Source organism: Sebastes fasciatus, chromosome 2, assembly GCF_043250625.1.
Source record: "Sebastes fasciatus isolate fSebFas1 chromosome 2, fSebFas1.pri, whole genome shotgun sequence".
NCBI lineage: Eukaryota > Metazoa > Chordata > Actinopteri > Perciformes > Sebastidae > Sebastes > Sebastes fasciatus.
This window is the reverse complement of record NC_133796.1, coordinates 12,006,672-12,030,108: the sequence shown is the minus strand read 5'-3', so window position 1 is coordinate 12,030,108 and position 23,437 is coordinate 12,006,672. Positions and strand designations below refer to the sequence as shown.

The 23,437-nt window shown below is 39.4% G+C and overlaps 2 protein-coding genes across 2 annotated transcripts in view; one reads left to right on the top strand and one right to left on the bottom strand.

The window, feature by feature from the left end:
• Positions 1-455: 455 nt before the first annotated feature.
• Positions 456-8,292, bottom strand: gpib (glucose-6-phosphate isomerase b). Its single transcript, XM_074609774.1, has 18 exons — positions 8,100-8,292; positions 7,706-7,796; positions 7,352-7,420; positions 6,951-7,070; positions 6,724-6,807; positions 6,470-6,616; positions 5,955-6,026; positions 5,821-5,865; positions 5,675-5,728; positions 4,991-5,051; positions 4,457-4,500; positions 4,196-4,348; positions 3,871-4,000; positions 3,605-3,681; positions 2,780-2,908; positions 2,388-2,463; positions 1,421-1,487; positions 456-897 (listed from the first exon to the last, which is right to left on the bottom strand). Exons 1-18 carry the CDS (start codon positions 8,216-8,218, stop codon positions 774-776), a joined length of 1,662 nt encoding a protein of 553 aa, XP_074465875.1. The 5' UTR covers positions 8,219-8,292; the 3' UTR covers positions 456-773.
• A 2,788-nt stretch (positions 8,293-11,080) lies between these two features.
• Positions 11,081-23,437, top strand: part of garre1 (granule associated Rac and RHOG effector 1) — a 35,386-nt gene continuing 23,029 nt past the window's right edge. The window contains exon 1 of the mRNA XM_074609955.1: positions 11,081-11,153. The gene's annotated coding sequence lies outside the window, so the exon portion shown is untranslated. The remainder of the gene's footprint in view (positions 11,154-23,437) is intronic.

Here is a 23,437-nt window from a genome sequence, read left to right as displayed (position 1 = left end):
ATATATATGATTTGATGTTTATAGGAGAAATACACCGGGCAAATGTTGTGCTGGCATTTGACTGAAATCCCACATTAAGAAAATTAAGTTTAATGGTGTTTAAACGTCGTGCCAGTGAGGACTGGCTTTCAGTCCAGATGTTTGTTTAGTCCAGATGTTTGTTTTTCTCTCTAAATGGATGCTGTGGCGTCAGGGGATTTGTTGGGAGGAACGGTGCAGATGGACTGACCTTTGACCCTTTGTTCCACTGAATAAATGGTAGATTACTGGGTGGCTGATTTGCTCCCAGTAATATAATCTGGCACTCTGATGCCATCTAGTGACGTGTTGCTTACACAAGCTCATGAGGTTGAGAGGGTGCAGGAGGTTTTTTTAGCATCACTTTGATGCACATTATTACAGTAATTTATTCACAGCTGTTTGTTTATTTTTCACATTAGACCAGGTATGACTGACATTGTGTAAAGATATTTATTCCAGAAACTACACTTCTTGTGACAGTGGAGAGACGGTGAGGGCACATTTCACTCTGCCTCCCACAACTCTAATACAAAAAGCCTTTACTCCTCACAGTGGTGAACGAACAAACATAGAAAAGACAGCACTGTAGACGGTCACGATAATCATTATGAGAGTAAAAACATACAGAGTGCTTCAGCTCGACTGCGTGGGAGTGACCAGCTGCCTCTGCGAGTCTCCTGTCCATGCAGCTCATGAGCTGATTAGATGGATAATGATGTGGAAGTTATCGGGGGGGAAGAGGGGGACTAGACTCAGGCAGAGTTATTCTTGAGGAAGTTGATGAGTCCGTTGGTGGAGGAGTCGTGGGAGTGGACCTCTGCGGTGTCCTTGAGCTCAGCCTCGATCTTCTTGGCGAGCTGCTTGCCCAGTTCGACTCTAATAATGCAAAGGGAAAGGAGAGCGGACACAAGCAGAAGAGAGACGATGGGTTCAGTGATGTGAAGAACATATGAAGGGTTTAATCAAAAACAGCCACATTAACACTGAGGTTTTTGAATCACTTCGAAATGCTGGTTTTAGAGATGACTTACAAGTTAAAGGGCAGGATTGTACCAAAATGCAAGGTACAAGTCATTGATTTCAGCAATCCTTAGGCATGCTGAAAAAGTTATTCTCCTTTTCACCAACTCCCTGATATGGAGTCACACTCATTAACTCCATGACATCCAGGTTTCATCATATTCCACATTTTCTGACAGTGTCACATATACAGTATATATATATATATATATATGTTTTTTTCCAACTCTTCATTGAAGCTATATGATGCTTACGCTGTGTGAAATATTCAAACCATGCTGCAGTGCACTGCACTGGGGTTACAAAAGGAGAGCTGCTCAATACAACCAGTGCTTTGTGTGTATAATGTATAGTATAGGTATAGTGAAAAATGTCTCACCCCCACTGGTCAAAACTGTTGATCTCCCACATCACACCCTGAATGAAGATCTTGTGCTCGTACATCGCTGTAAAATAAGACAGAATAATAATTATCACAACAACAACAAAATAACTATGGAGGGAGCTAGGTAGTTGTTTGTTTTTAATTCAATGGGATTTCAGAGGAGACACAAAGGAGCTGGACATAATATAATATAAATAGTAACACTAACTATGGCTGTCAACATACTGCTATTAATGAAGATTCGCGTCAGTTCATGCAGGACACAGAAGTCATACGCCTCAACTGTAACCAGCTGACAAGCAGCTGATTGAATTATTGTCACAGCAATCACAGCCCATTCTCACGACAAGGCTGTCCATTTAAATATGGCCCCACCTCACTGATGCCTACTACACCAATGCTGCTAGCCCCAGCTCACCCCAGACTCCACCTACTAGTTCAGAGTCCTAATGTGCATGGCTCAAGGGTTAAAATGGTATTCAATATCTCGCTTTGGGCACACTCTTGTATTCTCGTGGAAGTTTTCTGCATTGCGTTCCCTGTCTTGGCTTAATAGCATGCTGCTTGGCTAATCCAGGGAGCATCTTGAGAGTGGAGCCATCAGCGCCAAACATAACTGTATGTCCATGTGTGCAATAAATGGTTAAATCCACCACGAAATTGCACCGTCAGCATTAGTTTAGATATACAGATGTGTTTGTGTGTATGAAATGTGTGTGTATCTATAAATGATTATGTATAACTAAGTGTGTGTGAAAATTCCTATAATCGTGCGTATATATAATGTGTAGGCGTGTGCTATATAATGTTTCTGAAAATATTTTTATTGTGACTTTCATATGGACTCTTGGGAGAAAATCAAGAGATCCAAATAAAAGAAAACCACCTGTACAACCACTAACATAACAGTACTGTACTATTTCATGTGGCTGTAAGTTAGAGAAACATTGTTTGCTCTCACCTATAAGTGCTCCCAGTGTGTATGGGCTCACTTTCTTGAAAATGATTGAGTTGGTTGGCCTGTTTCCTTGGAATACCTGCGTTAAACGGGGAGAAATATTTCATAATACAGACCATTTTGTGCATGCCATAATCAACTATGCTTTTGATAAGGCTTGATAGCTATGTTTAGTCATGGTCACTGGGGGGCACTGCCTCCTCCTGTATGCTTCCTCACTCTGGTCCTGGTACTTACTGTAGTCTGCCGTTAGCACTTCCTCATGTCAGGCATGACTCCTTTGGTATGAGTAACATGATATGACAGCCTCTTCTCAAATTCAGGTTTAAGTTTGTTGGCATTGTTATGAGAGCTCATTCTCTATAGTCAGTCAGTTTGTTCTTGATTTGACTTACTTTGTGTGGCAGGATTTTCTCCAGAGCTTCTCCACTCAGGCCGCTGGCCTCCAGCTCCTTTCTGGCCTCCTCTGTGGTCTTACCCTTCATCAGAGCTTCTGTCTGGGCCAGGAAGTTGGCCAACAGGATCTACAGCCACATCAAACACACACACACACCTTCAGCCACAGTGTATGCTTTACTTTGTGTTGTACTTGTGTTTTGACATATTGCCTTTCAGACCTGTAGCAATATGTAGTTTTAGTTGCAAAAACATGTGTTTTTATTATCTTTTTTACAGTGTTACACTGTAAACTTCCTCATTATTGAGTTCTCCATGTATCCTTCTAAGAATACATATTCAATTACATCTGTCATTGACCCTCTCGGGGCACGTTTCACTTCAGCTGGCTCTTGTGGTGGAAGAATGTGTGACCTTTAAGGATGATCCCTCAAACATGTGTATTCCTCAGGTTTTCTGGGTAATTAATACACACACCACTGCAGCGGTAGCTCAGATCACTGTTTCACAATTTGGGACTCAAAATTCCACAGAGGTCACAAGACGATGTTTAGCTGTCTGTGGGTGGATTAAGGAAATGTGAAAAACTACGTGTTGAATTCATGCTGTGAATATGTAAAACTGTAAATTAAAATGCTTGCAGCGTTTAAGGATCAACCAGTACATGATTACACAAACTTCCCCACAACAAGGAAGCAAAAATCATCATTCCAATGGGTATACTCTGTTAAATAAGACTTCATCATGTCAGCATACCACACTACTGGTCTGTACCCTTTTAACACGCTGCTTTAGACAAACAATTCTACTAACACAAATGCTACCTTGTGGTGCAGGTTCTCTCTGATGGGATGTTGTGACTGAGCTGGGATCAGGAAGTCAGAAGGCACCATGCGTGTTCCTGAGTTGGACACAGTTGGACGACATTAGTGTCAGATTTATACACACAAGTAACCCACAGACTCATGGCATGAGGCTAACCAGCTAGCAATGCTACCAGTAAAGATAGGATAAGGATGACAGAACACTAGATACTCTGACTGAATCACCTACATGTTACTCTGATAGAAAGATGATCTGTTAATGTTACCTTGGTGGATGAGCTGGTAGAAGGCATGCTGTCCATTGGTTCCTGGCTCTCCCCACACTATTGGCCCAGTGTGGTAGTTTACACGTGCTCCATGGTTAGTGATGTACTTTCCATTTGACTCCATGTCACCCTAGAAAACAGACACTTATCAAAACTGTCACATGCATAAATTCTCTCTGATGGGTGCAGACTATTAACACAGACATAGTGTTGTTCTGTCAGTCTGTGTTAATATCAGCATGCATACTACTGTATGATCAAAATCATCTGTTATTTAACAATATGAAGTAATACTTGATCATCCTGCGGCATTGTGGGGGCAGACCTGTTGGAAGTAGGCAGTGAAGCGGTGCATGTACTGGTCGTAGGGCAGCATGGCGTGGGTCTCAGCGTGGAAGAAGTTGATGTACCAGATGCCCAGCAGAGCCAGCAGCACGGGAGCGTTCTTATCCAGGGGAGCCGTGCGGAAGTGGTTGTCCTGCAGGAGAGGAAATGATGCTGATTTACATCCATGTCTTCTGTATCTACGAATAGTTTTTCTACACTAGAGAGGGTGGAGGACTGAAGGTGTTGGAGAAGTACCTACCATCCAATGAGCTCCTGAAAGAAGCTTTTCATAGTTGTCGTAGCCTGATGAGGAAAGGAGATGTGACAGAAAGGTTTACTGACTGAATAAACTATTGATATAATATACTGATTGTGTGGAATGATTCTTGTATTTTCAGAGTGTCTCTCCACCAAATATCAGCAAGATAAAGTCCTATTGACTTACTAAAGCCATTGTGTGTACAGTTTTTAGCCATGCTAGCGATGTGGTTCTAGGGATGCAAAATGTTAATCAGTAAGACAGTCCACCACTTTGGTCCAGACTTAAATATCGCACCAGCTATCGGAGGAACTGCCATGACATTTTGTACAGACATTTACCGTATGTCTACCTCAGGATGAATTGTAATAACTTTGGTGATGCCTTGACTTTTCATTGAGCACCACCCTCTGGTCTAAATGTCTGGAGCATCCTTGAAATTGAGTTTTTTGATAATACAAGTGGGAGGCACCAAAGTCATAATGTTTTTGAATGTAAAAAAAAAATAGAAAAATTTGTTTTCACTGTACTTACCAATGTGCAGGGCAATGGCCATTCCAATTGCAGACCACAAAGAGAAACGACCACCAACCCACTAAAAGAAAAACAGAAAATACAGAAAATATATCCATGTCTTATACAAAACTCCTTTGCAAAATGTGGGGTTTTAATGAGATAGAAACAAGCATTGCACACAACAGAAGGTGCTGACTGCGAGAGGAACATTAATGTAATTAATCATAAGCCATAATATGCATTAACATGAGCAGCGTAGTTCACTTAGCACTTCATCATTTAGCCTTTGATATTTTGCATAAGTCCCATTGGTCGAGTTTTCTCTCTCTCTCTCCTAGGGACAGATGATACTGTACATTCTGTATACAGTGTAAAACACTGGCAGACATTTTTTTCCGTGATATAAAGGGCATATTGTAACTGAATGCAGCTCCCTGACCTTTGATTCAACCCAGCCTTTACAGTAACCTCTGCGAGAGAGAAGGTCGCTACCAATAATAACTGAGTCTGAAGAGAGAGGCTTCTGATTACCCAGCAGCTGGCGGACAGAGCGTCGGTACCACCTACTTCACAGGTCAAAAGCCTCGCTTATTTATAGCTACTGCCTGCAGCCCCCCATCCCATGCAGTCTGTGTGTGGATGAAGACAGGACCCGCTGTACACTACACACACAGTCTGCTTTAAGGCTAAAAGAGCACTCACATCCCAGAACTCAAACATGTTCTCTGTGTCGATGCCGAAGTCCTTCACTTTAGGCTGAGGGGGGGAGACAGAGAGAGGTCAGTTAGGATCAGATGTCTGGACAGAGAGAGAAGGTCAAACCTATAAAATAGTGTTTTGTGACTTACTCCATTTGTGGAAAGGGCCACAAAGTGCTTGGGAACAGCAGCTTTCTGTTGAATCATAGAGAAGATATGATTGAAGGTCATCATTCGTCCAGCTGACAAAATGTTGCTGCTGTCTGAGGCCGCTGCATACTCACATCTTTGGCATGTTCAAGGAACCACGCTTTGGCCGACTCAGCATTGGTTATGGTCTCTTGGGTGGTGAATGTCTATTAATGGAGAATTAGAAACATAGATAACAAAGTATTAATATAAAATGCAACTAAACTTATGGTATATGGCTGCAAAAGAGGACCTCAAGAGTTTCAGTACAGAATGACACATCAACAGACAACAGAAAAATGAAGAATCTTATTGTCTGTGCTTTGAGATATTTACCATTAAATATAAAGTAAAAACAATCCCCCTGAATAGGTGCATTTTAGAGTAACTGTTATTAATCTTTTAGCTGTCGCTTTTTCTGGAGAGAGCACTTCATGGCTTGCAGCACAGCAAGATTTATCTTCATTTTTTGAAAAATTACAACTGGTCTATCCACGAAAGATTTTGTACAAAATTATGTAAACATAAATATGAATCAGAGGGCATTTCTCTTCTGATGTGAGATGTTACTCTGGTGCAGTTTCAAAACATGTGCTCTGTGATCAGCTACCTTTGATGCGATGATGAAGAGAGTCGTCTCTGCATTCAGCTGTGCCAGGGTTTTGGCGATGTGCGTTCCATCAATATTTGACACAAACCAGACACGTGGGCCACCTTTTGAGTAAGGTTTCAAGGCCTCAGTCACCATCAGGGGGCCCTGCAAGTCAAGTTCAAGTTCAGATAAGACTGTGGCTGTATTGGGCAGTGTGATTTGTGTGATTTTGCATTAAAATGCATCAAAATCTTCCCAGAAATTGCACTCACGAGGTCAGATCCTCCGATGCCGACATTGACGACATCTGTGATGGCCTTTCCTGTGAAGCCTTTCCACTCACCGCTGCGAACTCTCTGCAACAGACAAACACAATCATCAGAAACATTATGTATGATAGCTACCTCAAACCTTCATGAGCAGGATTGATAAAACTCATACTGTGAAATGTGTCAACTCCGGTGATTTTGCATCTTTCTGGTTGGTGGATTTCACTCACATGACAGAAGCCCTTCATCTTCTCAAGAACTTTGTTGACGTCTGGCATCACGTCCTTGCCATCGACCATGATGGGTTTGTTGGAGCGGTTCCTCAGAGCCACGTGGAGCACAGCACGGCCCTTCATGTCCACAGCACACAGGGAAACAAAACACACACAGACACATTTAGCACCTACTGCTTATACTGTTAGTGATCAAGGAGTTAAAGAATACTCCGCTGTTGAATTCACTGTATTCAATGTTCATTTTTAAACAAGCACAAAACATATGTGCAGGAGTTATTGTGTCACATGCTGCGAGTGCTGTGTCAGTGGCTGTTTCACCCCCACCAGCATAAATGTCAAGAGGTAAAGACGGCTTTAAGTCAAGTTACAGCTGACATGTGATCAACAATGAGCACCTCAGTGAAGTTGATCTTCTCTCCAGCGAACATCTTCTCTCTGGCAGCTTCAATGCCTCTCGACTTGGCCTGAAACAGACAATACATTTGTTAATTACAGAAGCAGACAGATATATAAAATGCATATGTCAGTATTGAATGGTATATTGTGGCTATGATTCAAATTGATGGCGTGTGTACGTAAAAACACCCATATTTTGTCTTATTATTTTGTCTCCTGCAAGGACTGATGGGATTTACATTTTACAGCTGCCCATATCAGCTCTTAATCCAATTGTATTATCAGGGAGATAATAAGCGAATATACTTTAGCATTTAAAAAGCGACAGATATTTAAGATGGAAATGAATTTACCAGATCAACCAACATCTTCATGACTTCATCGGTGATGAGATTTTTGGAGTAATCCAGAAGAATGTCTCCATCCTCAGTTTTCATGCATAGGCTGTCAAAACACAGAAAGACATGAGTGACTGGAACAACGACTGTGACATTTCCTAACTAAAAATAAATACAATATCCAAACAAACAGGATGATTGTGTGGTGGAGTGGTTGGTTTTGACTTCTAGTGTTCAGTATTATGTAATGAAGCTGCATAGTTGCATAGCAGGAATGCCATTAGAGCATTATCATGTGAACTTGACTGTCAACAGATTACACAACCGGCAAAGTCACACTAATAATACAGCTTATTTACATACAAACAAAATATTTTACACAATAAAATAGTTTCAATAGGATGCATACTTGAGCTTGTTGAATCTCTCCTTGTCAGACTCAAACATATGCCTCATGTTGAGGTTCAGGGCATGGGCTGTGTACCAGTCCTGCAGCTTTTGGAAGTTGGGGTCCTGTGTGAGTCCCATGATGAGTCCTGAGAGGCTTCCTGTGCTCCGCTGTGCTCAACTGGCCTGGCTGAGTGGGACCGTGCAGGTCATGGGAGAGCTTTTTGAAGGGCGGCCAGACCAGATCCACACACGCCCCTCCTACAAGAGACCACACTATATGCAGGGCTTGTGCATGTCACACCTCCACACTGTCCTGCAGGGTTACGGTGCATGTTGATAGGGGAGTGTCATCAGTGTAGCAACACAGTGGCACGTAGTTCATCAGATGGTACAGACAGTACAGTTCATTCTACTGTTGCACTCATTGCACTCTTCTGAAATATTAGCTGTCTATATTAGAAACAGTCATTGCACAATACATTGTCTCTTACATTACAGACAACAGTGTATCAAAGTTACTTAATATTGTTTGATATATACAGATATTAATTTGTATAAAAGTCAACCCTAAGACTCTAATTAACAAGGTACAATAGTTAACAACAAATAAAAAATGTTATGATTCCATTCAAATAATCTCTTTGAAGTAAAAGATATGATATACCAGTACATTTAAAGTTATTTATTTATATATTTATAATTTAAGGAACAGAAGCTTGTCATCCTTCCTCCTTTTCTGTCTTCAATCATTATTATCTATAATAATTATCATCTATTTACTCATTTATTTAAATATCCATTTGCTCTTTTTTTATGTGTTTGTATGGATAAAAATTCCTATGTTGTATATAATTGTACTGCTCTATGTATTGTGTGTTATGCTTTTGTATTTTATATTGCATCACCATGGAGCTGTATTTTCTGTGTTTGTACTTTTAATAAAAAAAGAACAATATGCATTAGATATCAACGTCAGCATATATATGTTTTTATATCATACAAATGAAACTGTTGCATCCAGCAGCATCTGTGGACCTCAACGCACCCAAGTGGCTGTTTTTAAATATATAGAGAGCAGGATGTAATGTTCTTTATTAAACACTAGAGGGCGAGAAAAGCCTAGCTAGAAATACACAAATTATTCTGTTTTTAGGCATAGTCAGAGTGGTGAATCAAAACGACAAAAACAACAGCAAATGGTTTAAATGATTTGACCAAAGGATATTGATAAGAGATTATCTGAAGGGAATCATTTAATATATATATATTTTTAAACAATGCTGCTAATGTAGGCAGCTGATATATTTCAGAAGGATTTACAATTAAAGAATAAATTTACATTTCCACATCACCAGCATGACAAGCAATATCCAGTAGATACTGTGTGGTGCATATAGCATAGTAGGTCACACTACTGAAATATGGTAAGTGGAAGACTTCTAATGACTCATAATATTATTTGGTGACCCACTTTCTATTTTAGAGTCTTTATCGTTTTTTGGAGAGCAGCATTTTTTTTCCAGGGGGAACAAAAACTGTGATTAATTCCTCTCACACCACTTCATATTGTTTAGATTTGTGTGTGTGTTACTGCAGTTATAATCATTTTAATTTCAAAATGAAGTGTAAGACATTAACAAATGCCCTGAAATAATCATAAGGATTGGTTGGTTAATGTGATCATTATGACTTAGTACCCCCCAATATGCCTTTATGACACACTTACTTTTATGCATTGTTATATTTCTTTCATTTGTTATTATGTTAATCACAGTAAATGGCTCAGATGAGAAAACTAGTATTCTCAAAAAACTATAAAGATGTCCAGAGATAGAAGTATAAATATAAATATATATAATTTTTATAAATATAATTTTTATATACTTACGGTTCCACTTGCACTTGAATACGCATGTTGTCCTACTATATCAATCCTAACATAATGCTTTCATGATGTTTTAGCTCATACATTTTTGAGTCTTAAATAGACATAAAGTCTGCATCAGATTTAGCACTACATGGTACCAATCACAGCTGTGGAGGCACTGGTATAGTTCTTTTTATGTAAGGCATTGATGTATGTATATATATTTTTGGTATTTATATTTTTTATATCTTTTAATCATGACTTTTTATAATGCTTCCTGTATTGTAATGTATTATATGTAATGTATTGTTGTTGTGTTTTCTTTTTTCTTATCTGGACCTTGAGTCTGCAATAAAGTCTTAATTGAATTAAAATTAAAGTGAAACCCAGATATCGTGTATTTCATTGTATGTATGCCAATTAAATTTGCAATGTATATGAAACTATGGAAAATAATATTTGGAAATACATAAGTAAAAATGTAAATAAATGAATATATTTAAACCAGGTTTAAAATCTCACAAAATTTGGACCGGTGGCTTTTCCTCAAAAAAACGTTGTTTATACAAGATTATTTTTGTCTGTACCCTGTTTATTTTTTTGTTATGTTGTGTAGTCTTAAATTGTGCAAAAATAAAGAAACAATAAACACCCAGATATCAAGTATTTCATTGTATGTAAGCCTATTAAAATTTGTAATTATATGAAAATATGGGAAATAATATTTGGAAATACAGAAGTAAAAAAGTAAATAAATGAATATATTTAAACCAGAGATAAAAGGTAATAATTATAATTACATAGTATAGTATAGTTCCTGCACTGTATATTGTTCATTTATTTTTTTGTTATGTTGTGTAGTCTGAAATTGGTCAAAATAAATAAACAATAAACAATAAACACGCCTATTAAAATCTGTAATTATATGAAAATACAATGTATATGAAAATATGGAAAATAATGATTGGAAATACATAAGTAAAAATGTAAATAAATGAATACATTTAAACCAGGTTTAAAATCTCACAAAATTTGGACCAGTGTGTTTTTCCTAAAAAAAAATGTTGTTTATACAAATTGTCTGTACCGTGTTTTATTGTGAAGGTTCCACCGGAAGCCTGTGTATTTTATTGCCGTGGTCTCCCCGGTGGTCTCAGACAGACAGACAGAGTGATTCGCTGTCAGGAGGGTGGAAGCCGAGAGATGGTGAGCGATGAGCTGATTCACTTAAACCTCTACTAACATCATTTACTCATGTTTTACTGGAGCTGTTCTGCTTTCCTTTGGTGCCTTTTGGTGCTGACTGCTGTTAGCCGGTACTGAGTAAGCACTGGCTCGCCTACATTTACCGGAGCTTTCTTCCAAACCGTGTCGCAGAGAGCTAGCTAGCTGGAGAAGCTAACGTTAGCTCCGCTTTAGCTAGGTGGCTAGCTTTAGAACCGATGATGCGTCCATTATCGGACGCACCTCACTCTCACACACATGAATCCATTTTCTTCATCATAATTTAAATATTACACCACACATAAACATCTGGACACATGTTTTTAAGAGATAGCTGCAAATTGCATGTGATATTTTTTGTGCATTTATACACATATTTTGCAAATTTGATGTCTTACTGATGAAGCGCATCCGCCTAGTATAGGCTAAGCGAAGGAGGAGCGATTGGTTGGTATCGGTTATTTTATGTTTTCATTGCAACCGGCTCGTTTCTGCTCCACTGATTTGATACCACGTCTTTGACATTGGATAAGTCGTGGCTAATGCAGGTGAGAGAAATTAGGAAGTTAATGAGCTTCTATAGTTTAGCAGCGACCTGGTTTGACTGCATGTCCGATAATGGACATGGGCGTTCTTGGTTTGTAAGTTATGCAGTGGGCGAGTGTCAAAGTCGGTGAATGCAGCGGACACCGGCTATCTAACCGTCGGTGTAACGGTGTAGTCGGATTTTTCTAACGTCTGGTGTGTTGGTGTTGCACTGAAAGCCTTTTCTGGTCGACTCTGCACATTTAAGGGCGTTAAAAAGGCCGTATTAATAGCTGCGACATAGTGTTCCCATGACTTGGGGCCATGTCATCCCAGAGAGAGTTTCGATGAAACCGGCTAACTGCTGCTAGCGGGGGATTCTGTTACACCTTCCTGCTAAATAGTGATCTGGGGTTTAAAATAATACTCATAGCAAGGTACACAACTTGTTTAGTTTTCTGCCTCATTGAAGTTGCAATATTAAATGCATAATTGCATTAATATCCAGTGTAGCCGTGCTGTGTTTGATGACTGTATAGAGACCTACTACAGAGGTGTTGTAATCCTATCCTCCCAATGCATTTCACAGGAAAAAAAATGTACAGAAATGGTGATTGGATCATGCAACAGAATGTCTAAGAACTATTTCTTTTATCAGTTTCTTTTGACTGGTTGTAAATAATGCGAATACAAGAGCAGTAACTACTACAGAGGTGTTGTAATCTTATCCTCTGATGAATTTCACAGGAAAAAAATGCACAGAAATGGTGATTGAATGTTTTGGATCATGCAACATGTCTAAGAACGATTTATTTTTATCAATTTCTATTGACTGGTTATAAATAATGCATAACTTACACAACCACAGTAGTGTTGGTAACGTGGCTTTATATAGTCTACAGTACAGAGGAGATATCTGGAGTAACTACTACAGAGGTGTTGTAATCTTATCCTCCCAATGCATTTCACAGAAAACAAATGTACAGAAATGGTGATTGAATGTTTGGATCATGCAACAGAACTATTTCTTGGTTGTAAATAATGCAACTATACAAGAGCAGTAACTTACATAACCACAGTAGTGTTGGTAACGTGGCTTTATATAGTCTCTACAGTACAGAGGAGATATCTGGAATTGCATTAATATCCAGTGTAACCGTGCTGTGTTAGATACTGTGTAGAGAGCAGCAGTAACTACTACAGAGGTGTTGTAATCTTATCCTCCCAATGCATTTCACAGGAAACAAATGAACAGAAATGGTGATTGGATCATGCAACAGAATGTCTAGCAACTATTTCTTTGATCAATTTCTATAGACTGGTTGTAAATAATGCAAATATACAAGAGCAGTAACTTACACAACCACAGTAGTGTTGATAACGTGGCTTTATATACTCTCTACAGTACAGAGGAAATATCTGGAGTAACTACCACAGAGGTGTTGTAATATTATCCTCCCAATGCATTTCACAGAAAAACAAATGTACAGAAATGGTGATTGTTTTGGAGCATGCAAAAGAATGTCTAGGAACTATTTCTTTTATCAGACTGGTTGTAAATAATGCAAATACAAAAACAGTAACTTACACTACCACAGTAGTGTTGGTAATGTGGCTTTATATAGTCTCTACAGAACAGAGGAGATATCTGGAATTGCATTAATATGTAACATTGGCCCACTTCTCTCTATGAGTGTAGGCATTTTACAGTCTAGCAACGAAGCTGTGTTTTGACAAAATAATGGAGTGTTTCCTGTTTTGGTCGTTCGAGTGTGGAAATTAAAGTAGCAGTAACCATTTAGTTGCCCATTGGATTTGATCATATAGAACAAGGAGATTGGTCCTGATCACAGTCAGTGATTGATGGTGTGTGTGTGCACTGGATGTCTGAAGGGCTGTAACAAGGTTTGTCATAAGCAGCCAAATTGTTCACTGGTGGAATCTGAAAGTCAGCTTTCATTGCCATTATATCATCCATATTTTAATGGGGAATGTTTTTTTATAAGTAGATAACTGGGAAATCAAATTTTGCTAGTGGCCTTGTTGACCTTAATACTTGGTTGAAGTGGTGTATTTGTTTTTGCTGCCTTTTATAATGCAAAGTACAGTATTGAGAAATATGACTAAAAGGTTATTACCTTTTAAACTTTGAATTATACAGAAAGTTGTTTGTGTTGTTTTCAGTTATAAGCAGGGTTGGAAATTAGCACCAGCCATTAGCCAAATGCTGGTAAAATATGCAAGTGGCTGCTAGATTTGCTTCACTCATCACCAGCCAAAAAAACAATGGTAATCTATTGAGTGGCTGGTAAAATTTGGAATCCACCAGCCACATTGGCCGGTGGACAAAAAAAGTTAATTTCCAATCCTGGTTATAAAATCGTATGGATGTTGATGATGTTGAATGGGGGCCCAGTATAGTATTGACTGACATTAAAATCCCAGCTGTGGAGACATTAGTATCGTTGCCTATTTGTAGGACACAGAATTATATTCTTTTTAAACCATGAGTTTTTATCGTGCTTTTATATGTAATTTATTAGGCCATATGTAATGTCTTGTCTTTTATCTGAACCCTGTGTCTGTAATAAAGTTTGATAGTGTAATTTCAGACTTAGAAGGAGGCATTCATGTAAATGTCATTGCATTCCATCTGTTGAGTTTTGCAGGGTCGTACAGCTTTCATTGAAACAACCCTGAACCTACAGTACGTGTTGACATCTGCCACAGCTGTGTCGCTATAGAAATTCGTGCTTTGCTCTGCAAAATTCCTGTCTGTTTTTAAACTTGTTATTTTCAATAGCTTAGTCATCTGTGTGTCTGAATGGCCATCACAGTTAGTGAACTAGTTTTCTTTCTCTTTTTTTGTTGTCAGTATTTGTCAACATGTGATATGACCAGGAGAGACACTTTTCCTTAGTCCAACATTGAATCCGGATGCATGCGTGAGGAAGTCGACATACAGTCACAAGATTACTGTTTGCGCTTGCCTCGGGTGGAGTACAAGCCTGGCCTGTGCTTAGGGACACTGTCTCCACAGACCTGAATGCTATTTCCTTCAACAAAGGAGCTTTCTAAGGTTTCTCTCGCTGCACAGTTTTAGATTATACGGATGAGTGTTACAGAGAAGGCTCCGCTGGGGCAAGGGTGAATCGACCCAGGCCTCGGTATTATTAGACCCTGGGAATTCCAACATTTTGTTTATTGAGTTTATTTTCTTCTCTCAGATTGGAGTCATTGGACCAGACGTTTTTTTAAGTGTCTGTGGCCACTAGCTTTTTTATATCAGAAGTTTGAGATTTTGACAAAGCAAACCTCCATGGCATGTCTCAAATATATAGCTTGGTAGTAACTAATCAAGTGGTCTCTTAATTGTAAACAATTATGTCTAATTGGCATAAAAAAACAAGCCAAAGTGTGTATCATCATATTAAAAATGCTTCATACTTTAATATCATGTTTTGATGCTTTTGTAGGGGCAGTTTTTATGGCACGATTCTTTGTTATTGAAAGATTTTTAACTAACATTTTAGGACACACTGGCGTAGTGCCTCTTAAATCTAAGTTAATATATTATTGAACTCAAACCTCTGATAAAAATGGTACAGAACACTGGATGAAGAAACATATCAAAGCGGCACTGAAGGAGTATATTTTTACTGTACAAAATGGACATCGAATTAGACGTCATGGCAATGGTAATATTTGCTAGAAAATCAAGAGACTGACCATCAAATATAAGAATGATAATGCTCTGTGATAGTTATGCGATGTTGTCCACCTCTGGCCTAAGAGTTAAAAGCAATGGATGGTTTTGATGCGGTTCCATCATCGTGTTAGATAATATCCACCTACATACAACAAGTTCAGCCGGCCCATGCATCAAAGAGATGGAGGCTTATTTGAGTTTGTATTGTGTGACAGGATTTTCATTTGGATGCACAAAACTAACAACACTATTTGCACTGGTGTGTGGCAGGGGGCGGAGGTCTGCTTCTTCTGTAACAGGGGATGTTACAGCGAGGCATCTATTCTAGTCCACTGCTGTTTTATCTACTGCTTGGTTAGCACAGTTTATTTTGTACACTTGAAACAAATAGGCTATTTTCTTGGCAGAATTGAAGAAGATGCCAGATCCTCATCCAGAAGGGAAGCAGCTAGCCGGGTTTACAGATAAAGGGACGGGGCTTGCAGCATGGGAAATGTCACCCTTGTCTCCCGGGAAACCAGTTTAGACTTAGCTTGTGGTCAGCTATTCGCCCCTCAGTCAAATGTTCCCAGTGAGATGCATGAATGCTCATGCACTAGAGATGATCAAATAAAACAAGAATCAAGGCTCTCATGTAATGTGATGCCTATCTTTATTAATCCCTGCAGGAAATATCATTTGCTTGTGCCTTTCTATGATTAGGTTGTAAGTCAGGGTCGGCTACCAAACAGTGAATAGGAGAGCTGGTAGAGATTTGATGTTCACTTCAGCAGTGGCTTGAACCAGGGTCCACTGTTTAAAAGTATATGTTTCCTTACTCCACCACCTTACTATATCCTGTTGTTATCATACCTGTCAACGTATTCTACTCATGTAGTAAAGGATACCTTTCTTTCTCTTCTGTGCAGAAGGCTGGTGGTTTCTGTGACTTATAATTACGTCAAGTTTTTGCACTTTCTGTTGTGTTTGGCTTGATTTTCCGGTGCTGAAATACTAGGAACAGTTTTGCGGTTTGTGTGACCAAGCCTGACTTCTATGGCACCTCCATATCCTCTCATTGTGCCTAAATTGGAAGAATAAATTCGTACTCTTGTCCCTGCTAAAAATACAGCACCCTGGTGGCTGGCATGCAGCACAACCTGCAACCTCAGTATATAGCAGCCTGCTCAGTATAGGCTGAGGGAAGCATTTTCATCCCCACAGGTTGCCACCGGCCTTTCATGAATGGAACTGACGTCAGAGCCTTTCATCACTTGTTGAAACCCACTGGTTGGGCACACTAAACACACACTATTGTACTCTGCTATGCTAGAGAGGATGTCTGAGCTAATTCTGTTTGCCATCAGTCGAACACTGAAAGGCATGATATGCTTTGTGCAAATGCTCTATTAGATTAGATCAAATCAGATGGGACTTCTTATTTATTGGCATTAATGTGCCCATTTAGAAGGCCATTATCATCTTAAATCCCCTGGTGACACTTAAATTAATTAGTAAATTAATGGTTTTCTCTTTTTTTCAGTGTTGCACATTTTATTAAGGCAAAGGTACATGTTGAAATGTGTGTTTGCATATGCGACACAGACCTGTGGGGCCCTCAAGTATGTAAGTCCTTTGTTAGAGTGGCGAGTCTGCTATTTTTATTGGAGCCATAAGCTACTTACAATGTCTGCTATGACAGTACAGGTTAGCCTAATATTATCCAGCCTGTTCACCAACAGTATCAGCCTCTTGACTGATAGGAGTATTAGGTTTTGTCCTAACTTACTCAACAGTGGTTTGCTTTCAGCAGCAGGCACGGTTTCACTACTGCTTTAGAAAGTGTAGAATCTGCCAAAAAATACAACCTAGCAGAACTGGCTACGATTTCACAGAAAAATTTATATATGCACAGCTTTTTTTTTATGATAACTGAGTATCAAAGTAAATGTATTTTTAGTTCTAAACCCTCAGAACATAAATGGGACCAAAACAGGATTAGTTGTGGGAACAAAACCAAACTCAAACCACCGAAACCTGCAGCTGCCTTCAAAATAATTCCAGGTGATATTGATGGCAGAAAACCTATTCCTACAGTTAATATCAAATCGTAGCCAAGTCCTTTATTTTTCTCTTCCTCTCACAAAGTCATGCAGCTGCATGTGCAAGAGTGTTTTTTTTTCTGTGTGCTGGTATGAGGAGACCAGGGCCTGCCACAATACTCTCCTTGTGTTCTGCGGGCAAGAGGAGCCTGGCTCAACTCCTGTCACACAGTTGCTCACGGCACTTGTCCTGTCATTTGGACTGACCTCCTTGACCTGTCTGCTGAGTCTCAGACTTTCCTATAGCTTATCTGCTCTGTGGAATGTCTTCAGTGAAGCTCTCCTATAAAACAAACAGTCTTGCTCTCCAAACTCTATTAGTTTCCTTTATATTTTTATTGTACACAATGACACAATATTTCGAGGAGTTGTTTTGCAAATGTATGGTCGGTTTTTCCTGACCTGCTTTTTTGTGCTCGTTTGAACCCGCAGTAAGAGGGTTCTGGGGAAGTGCATTCCTTTGCTTCATTGGCAACAGATGTAGGGGAGAACTTTTTTTTTCTCTTTGAGCTGAACCTTTTGGAGCGTCTAAAAACAGTGCGGTGTGGACCGTAGGGCAGCTGTTTTGCCCATGGAGGCTGAAATAGACTTCATGAGAGAGCTAATGTCGGGCCTGTGGCTGGAGCGTCAGAGGGCCCGTGTTTGCCTCACAGTGGCAGATGGATAAGGAGCTGTCAGCATGGGTAACAGCTGCCCCATCCGCAGCTATTAAACTACCTAGCTGTGATGTGACAGTCACAAATACAGTATGGCTGCAGATCCAACTGTAACTGCTGTTGGTATAACGCGTGGCAGTATCCCGAAGGTTACAGAAGTGGGCTTGCGACCAGAGGGTTTAGTTAGTCAAATCTGTTGGGAAATCTGTGTGCGGAGAGTGAATAAAATTAAAGGCAAATGCTTCTCAACAACTGGTGTGAAGGTGCCTTTGAGCAATGGCACTTGTATGCTTGAGTGGAGCTGCTCAGTGGCCAGTAGTAGAAGGGTGTAGATGTACTGGGCACCATCCTGGTGTAAATACTAGGGCTGACAATCGATTAAAATATTTAATTGCGATTAATCGCATGATTGTCCATAGTTAATCGTAATTAGTTGTACATTATTTATCTGTTCAAAATGTATCTTAAAAGAAGATTTGTCAAGTATTTAATACTCTTATCAACATGGGAGTGGGTAAATATGCTTACTTTATGCAAATTTATGTATATATTTATTATTGGAAATCAATTAACAACACAAAACAATGACATATTGTCCAGAAACCCTCACAGGTACTGCATTTAGCATAAAAAATATGCTCAAATCATAACGTGGTAAACTGCAGCCCAACAGACAACAACAGCTGTCAGTGTGTCAGTGTGCTGACTTGACTGTGACTTGCCCAAAACTGCATGTGATTATCATAAAGTGGGCATGTCTGTAAAGGGGAGACTCGTGGGTACCCATAGAACCCATTTTCATTCACATATCTTGAGGTGAAAGGTCAAGGGACCCCTTTTTAAAATGGCAATGACAGTTTTCCCCCGCTAACATTTAGCACAAGTTTAAGCGTTTTTTAGCTTCTTTTGTGACAACCTAGTTTCATATGATGAAAGTATCTTCATTCTAGCTTTAAAACTGAAGTTGCTACAACCTCTGGACGATCGAATAGCGGCCAGGCCCAACGGTGGCCTGTCAGATTTTTAAGAGGTTAATTAAAAATCGCAAGTTGTGTTAATGCATTAAAGAAATAAGTAGGGTTAAAACGAATTTGCAATAACGCGTTGTTATTGAGTTAAATTTGACAGCCCGAGTAAATACGTTTCCCATAATGAAAGCACGGTAGGTTGTTTCACAGGAGTTGTATGCAAAAGCCAACATTCATAGTCAATTTTTGGTAGGTTATGAGACTTACTTTAGTGAAGACAACAAAAAGCATTTTGGAGCTTGTTGCTAAAATGCTGCCGCTTTAAAAATGCCCCCTAGTTGTGTATTGATAGCTGCAGTTGTTTTACCCGGAGGTTTGCACAGACAGGTAAATCATACCTGGTACTGTGATTTACTACATACCCCTACCCAGTGGCGTACTCGGTTTGATGTTTTTGTTACTGGCGACAGGGAGCTTGCTCCAGGAAACCTTAACCCCCTTCCTGTTGAAGCTGAGCAGCTGACATGTACGGTGAGTGGGGAAGTAGAGCTAACATTAGCCCCAAGCAGCCCCTGCTGGAGGAAGGACGTTAGAGTGGGCTGGCACAACTCCAGTGCATCCGGAGGGACTCTCCTATCACATGTGTTTGTTTGGGTGCAACTCTAATACAGTGTGCCCTGCAACAGGAGGCTGGCAGCCAGTAGAGCTACCCCGAGAAGCCAGCAGGCCTCATTAATATTGATGCCGTGTCTGCTGCTCCTCTCGGGATAACCTCTGCTTACGGAATTTTATAGCCAGGAAGGAAATGTAGACAACTAACACTCTCTATCAACGTTACAGAGATAATTTATATCTGCCTGGAACAACCATGGAACAAAGCAAGTAGCCCATAATTTTCTCCCAAAAAAATCTGGCTCTGTTGTTCAGGCTGAATGGACTGTGACTCACTGCGCTTAATCAGTTCCTACTTTTGTTATTCACTCTGAGGAGCGTGGAGCCATAAACCACATCCAACCAAGATGAGGCTTTCACTCTCAGAAAAGTCAAAATCCACAGAACTATTTAAAACCACGTCATGTCTCAATACCATACAACACAAAGTATATACTATTTAGAAATCATCATAGTATAATGTTTTAACATTTGATATACAAACAAATCTATGTGATTTAGCATGTTTTTATTATCGGGGAATGAGAAAAGATGTGAGTCAGTGAGTCAACGGATGTCAAACTGTGACTTTTGGAATACCACTGCTAATTAAATCTAACAAAAAAGCACAATGTTTTTCTCTAAGATTAAATATTTAACTTTTGGTCTTCCACACCACCTTCCTAAAGCGGTCTCACCGCTGTCCACATAGTTAGCTTTAATTATATCCAGCTGTGAGCAGGTCCTCCATTTCATTCTGTATTGCATGTGACAATAGTGTTTCGAAGAAATACTAAAGCACACAGTTAAATAGTGCTGCAACTATTAATCGATTAGTTACCAACTATTAAATTAATTACCAACTATTTCGATAATCGATTAATCGGTTTGAGTAATTTTTAAAGAAGAAAAAGTAAAAATCCTCTGATTCTAGCTTCTTAAATGTGAATATTTTCTGGTTTCCTGAATGACTATCTTTGAGTTGTTGACAAAACAAGACATTTGAGGACGTCATCTTGGGCTTTGGGAAACACTGATCAACATTTTCACCATTTCCTGACATTTTATAGACCAAACTCGATTAATCGAGAAAGTAATCGACAGATTCATCAACAATGAAAATAATCTTTAATTGCTGCCCTACAGTTGAATAAATATTGTGATACAAAATTAAATGAAAAATCATATGACATCCCAAGTCTATTTGATGCGTGATGTGTTTAAAAGATTGGCCGCCTTGTTGACCTGTTTTGTCTTCTTCCAAACAACTTGATGCACGTACTGTATTTCTGTACTGTGGTTAGCTCCAGGCTAGCTAAGCTCAGGTTTCCTGTTTACCTCGCAGAAGTGAATATCCTATTAACTGTGTCAACTAGCAGACATTGTGGGGCACCTGGCAGGTTCTCCCTGTAATCCCTGGGATTACAGGTCTGCACTGTTGCACTAGTTAGCTGCTCTCAAACTGCCACTGAGTAACAAGTAGACAGTTTGCATGTGCTGTTCACCCAGAAAACTTAATCCTTAAAGAGCTGGCAATGGACTGGTCCTTGAATTTATCTGCCCAGTTTGTTAGTTGATGGTGTATGTTTGTGTACAGTGAAGAAAACCTTTTCTAAACTCCTGGTTGTTGCCAAAAGGCTGAGAAGTGATGGTGGACTCTGGTGTGATATTCTGTTGATGAATTTACAGTACAGCTACAATGATGTTTGGTAGCAGATTAAGTCCGTTGGTAATTGCTTACATAGGAAAACACAAGGGGATGAATCAAAGCCACCTGCTGTGACTCAATGGGACTCAATGCAACTGATGGAAACACTGAATTTTATAATGACTTTGACAAAGAAACTGTTTAATGTGGTGATGATACTGATCTGGCATATTGGATCGGTACATCCTTAGTAGGGATGGGAAAAATAATCTATTTTTTTTTACAATTTTGAAATACATTTTTTAATGCCAGAATCGATATATTTGCTTCATTTGAGTCTATGCGGAGGTGGAAAGAAATTCCGGCTTTTATTGTTGTAGTCTGAGTAACGTGACGTCATATACACTCCATATACACTCCAAGTGGTAAACACTACACTTACAGTAAAGTATGGAAGTATATTTGAATTCAGGACATCTCCGACTACATACATGCTCAAAATCCAACATTTTTACTGTATCAATTTAGATATTTTCCAAAGTACATTTCCCGTTGAAATGTATGATTGAACTTTTTTCCATGGTCTAGTGTTAAAAAAGTTAACAAAAATTGCAATAAAAGTAATATCGAATCGCAATACTTATCAAATCGGCACCCAAGTATCGCGATAGTATCGAATCGGGAGATAGTTGTATCATCCCAGCCCTAGTCCTTAGTATATACAAAGACCTTAAAAAAGTGAAATACCACCGTAACCTACAAGCAACCTCTGATGTGATTTATTTAATTGAACTAGTTAATACAGCAGCTTTTGTTTTGTGGAAATCACCAAGCTTTGTTTAGAAAAAAAAACACTAGTGTGTACATATCTTAGGAAAGCTTTGGAAGATGTAAACAAGTAACACTGTTAGAACAAGTGTTGTTGACTTCTTAACTTAAAACTTAAAAACTTGCCTGTAATGTAAGAGTTAAAAAAAAATGGGAGGCACATCTCTGTTGTCCCCTCATGAGGAGGTCACTAGTTTCCCTTGGCTCTGTCTCTCCACTTAACAGATCTGGGACAAATGAGGGTGGGCTGTTTCGTGCCGGGCGTACCCCTATGTTTGGGAAAGGAAGTGAGGTTTGAAGGTCAGGAGAATGTTGGCGGGGATGCATAATGGAAGCTACGCATGTAAGGCCACTACGCAGCCGCTTAGCATACAATGACGCAAGGCTAGTGTTATCTAGTTGGGTACGTTTTTTTTTTTTTCACGAGTTTCTTTTCCTGACTCATCCCAAAACACAGAAGCTTCCAGCATGGTGCTACAAGATAACAGAGTCTGAATGTTCCACAGAGTGATAGCGCTGCTGTGTATCGAGCTGTGTATCTCACAGATTAGTCTGTCATGTTGATGTTTGGTGTCCCATTGAGTGTAATATCATCAGGAGGGTGTGTGTGTGTGTGTGTCTGTATCAACCAGTGCCGCAAGGGCGCCACATAGCAAAGGAACAGGTTTAGTGATGGACCGTTTCCTTTGAAAGTTACACCTACTAGCCTACAGCATAACACAAAATCAGAATATTGAATACAGTTTCACCTCCAAAAAATGTTTTCACCAAATAAAAATTATTATAGAAACTTTTCGTTTTAGGAAATGGAAAGAAAACAAAAACAAATTTCTTTCTGACGCTGATCTAAGGTAGTTTTTAGGGTTGGGGAAAAAAAAACGATCACCTATGTATCGCGATTTTTTCCCCCACAATATTTTAATGCGTGAATCGATATATTTGCTTAATTTGAGTCTATGCGGAGGTAGAAGGAAGTTAGCGGTTTTATTGTTGTAGTCAAAGTAACAAAGTCATATCCGTTCCGTATCCATCGACCGAAACAAACCGCAGCGAGCCAAAATGAGGAAGTACAAAACAACGGAGGGTTCGGGTGGATACGACCTGCACAACTCACATTTTAAATCCAAAGTGGTTAACACTACACATACAGTAAAGTATGGAAACACTTTGGGTTCCACACATTGCCAGGAAAAGCAGAGC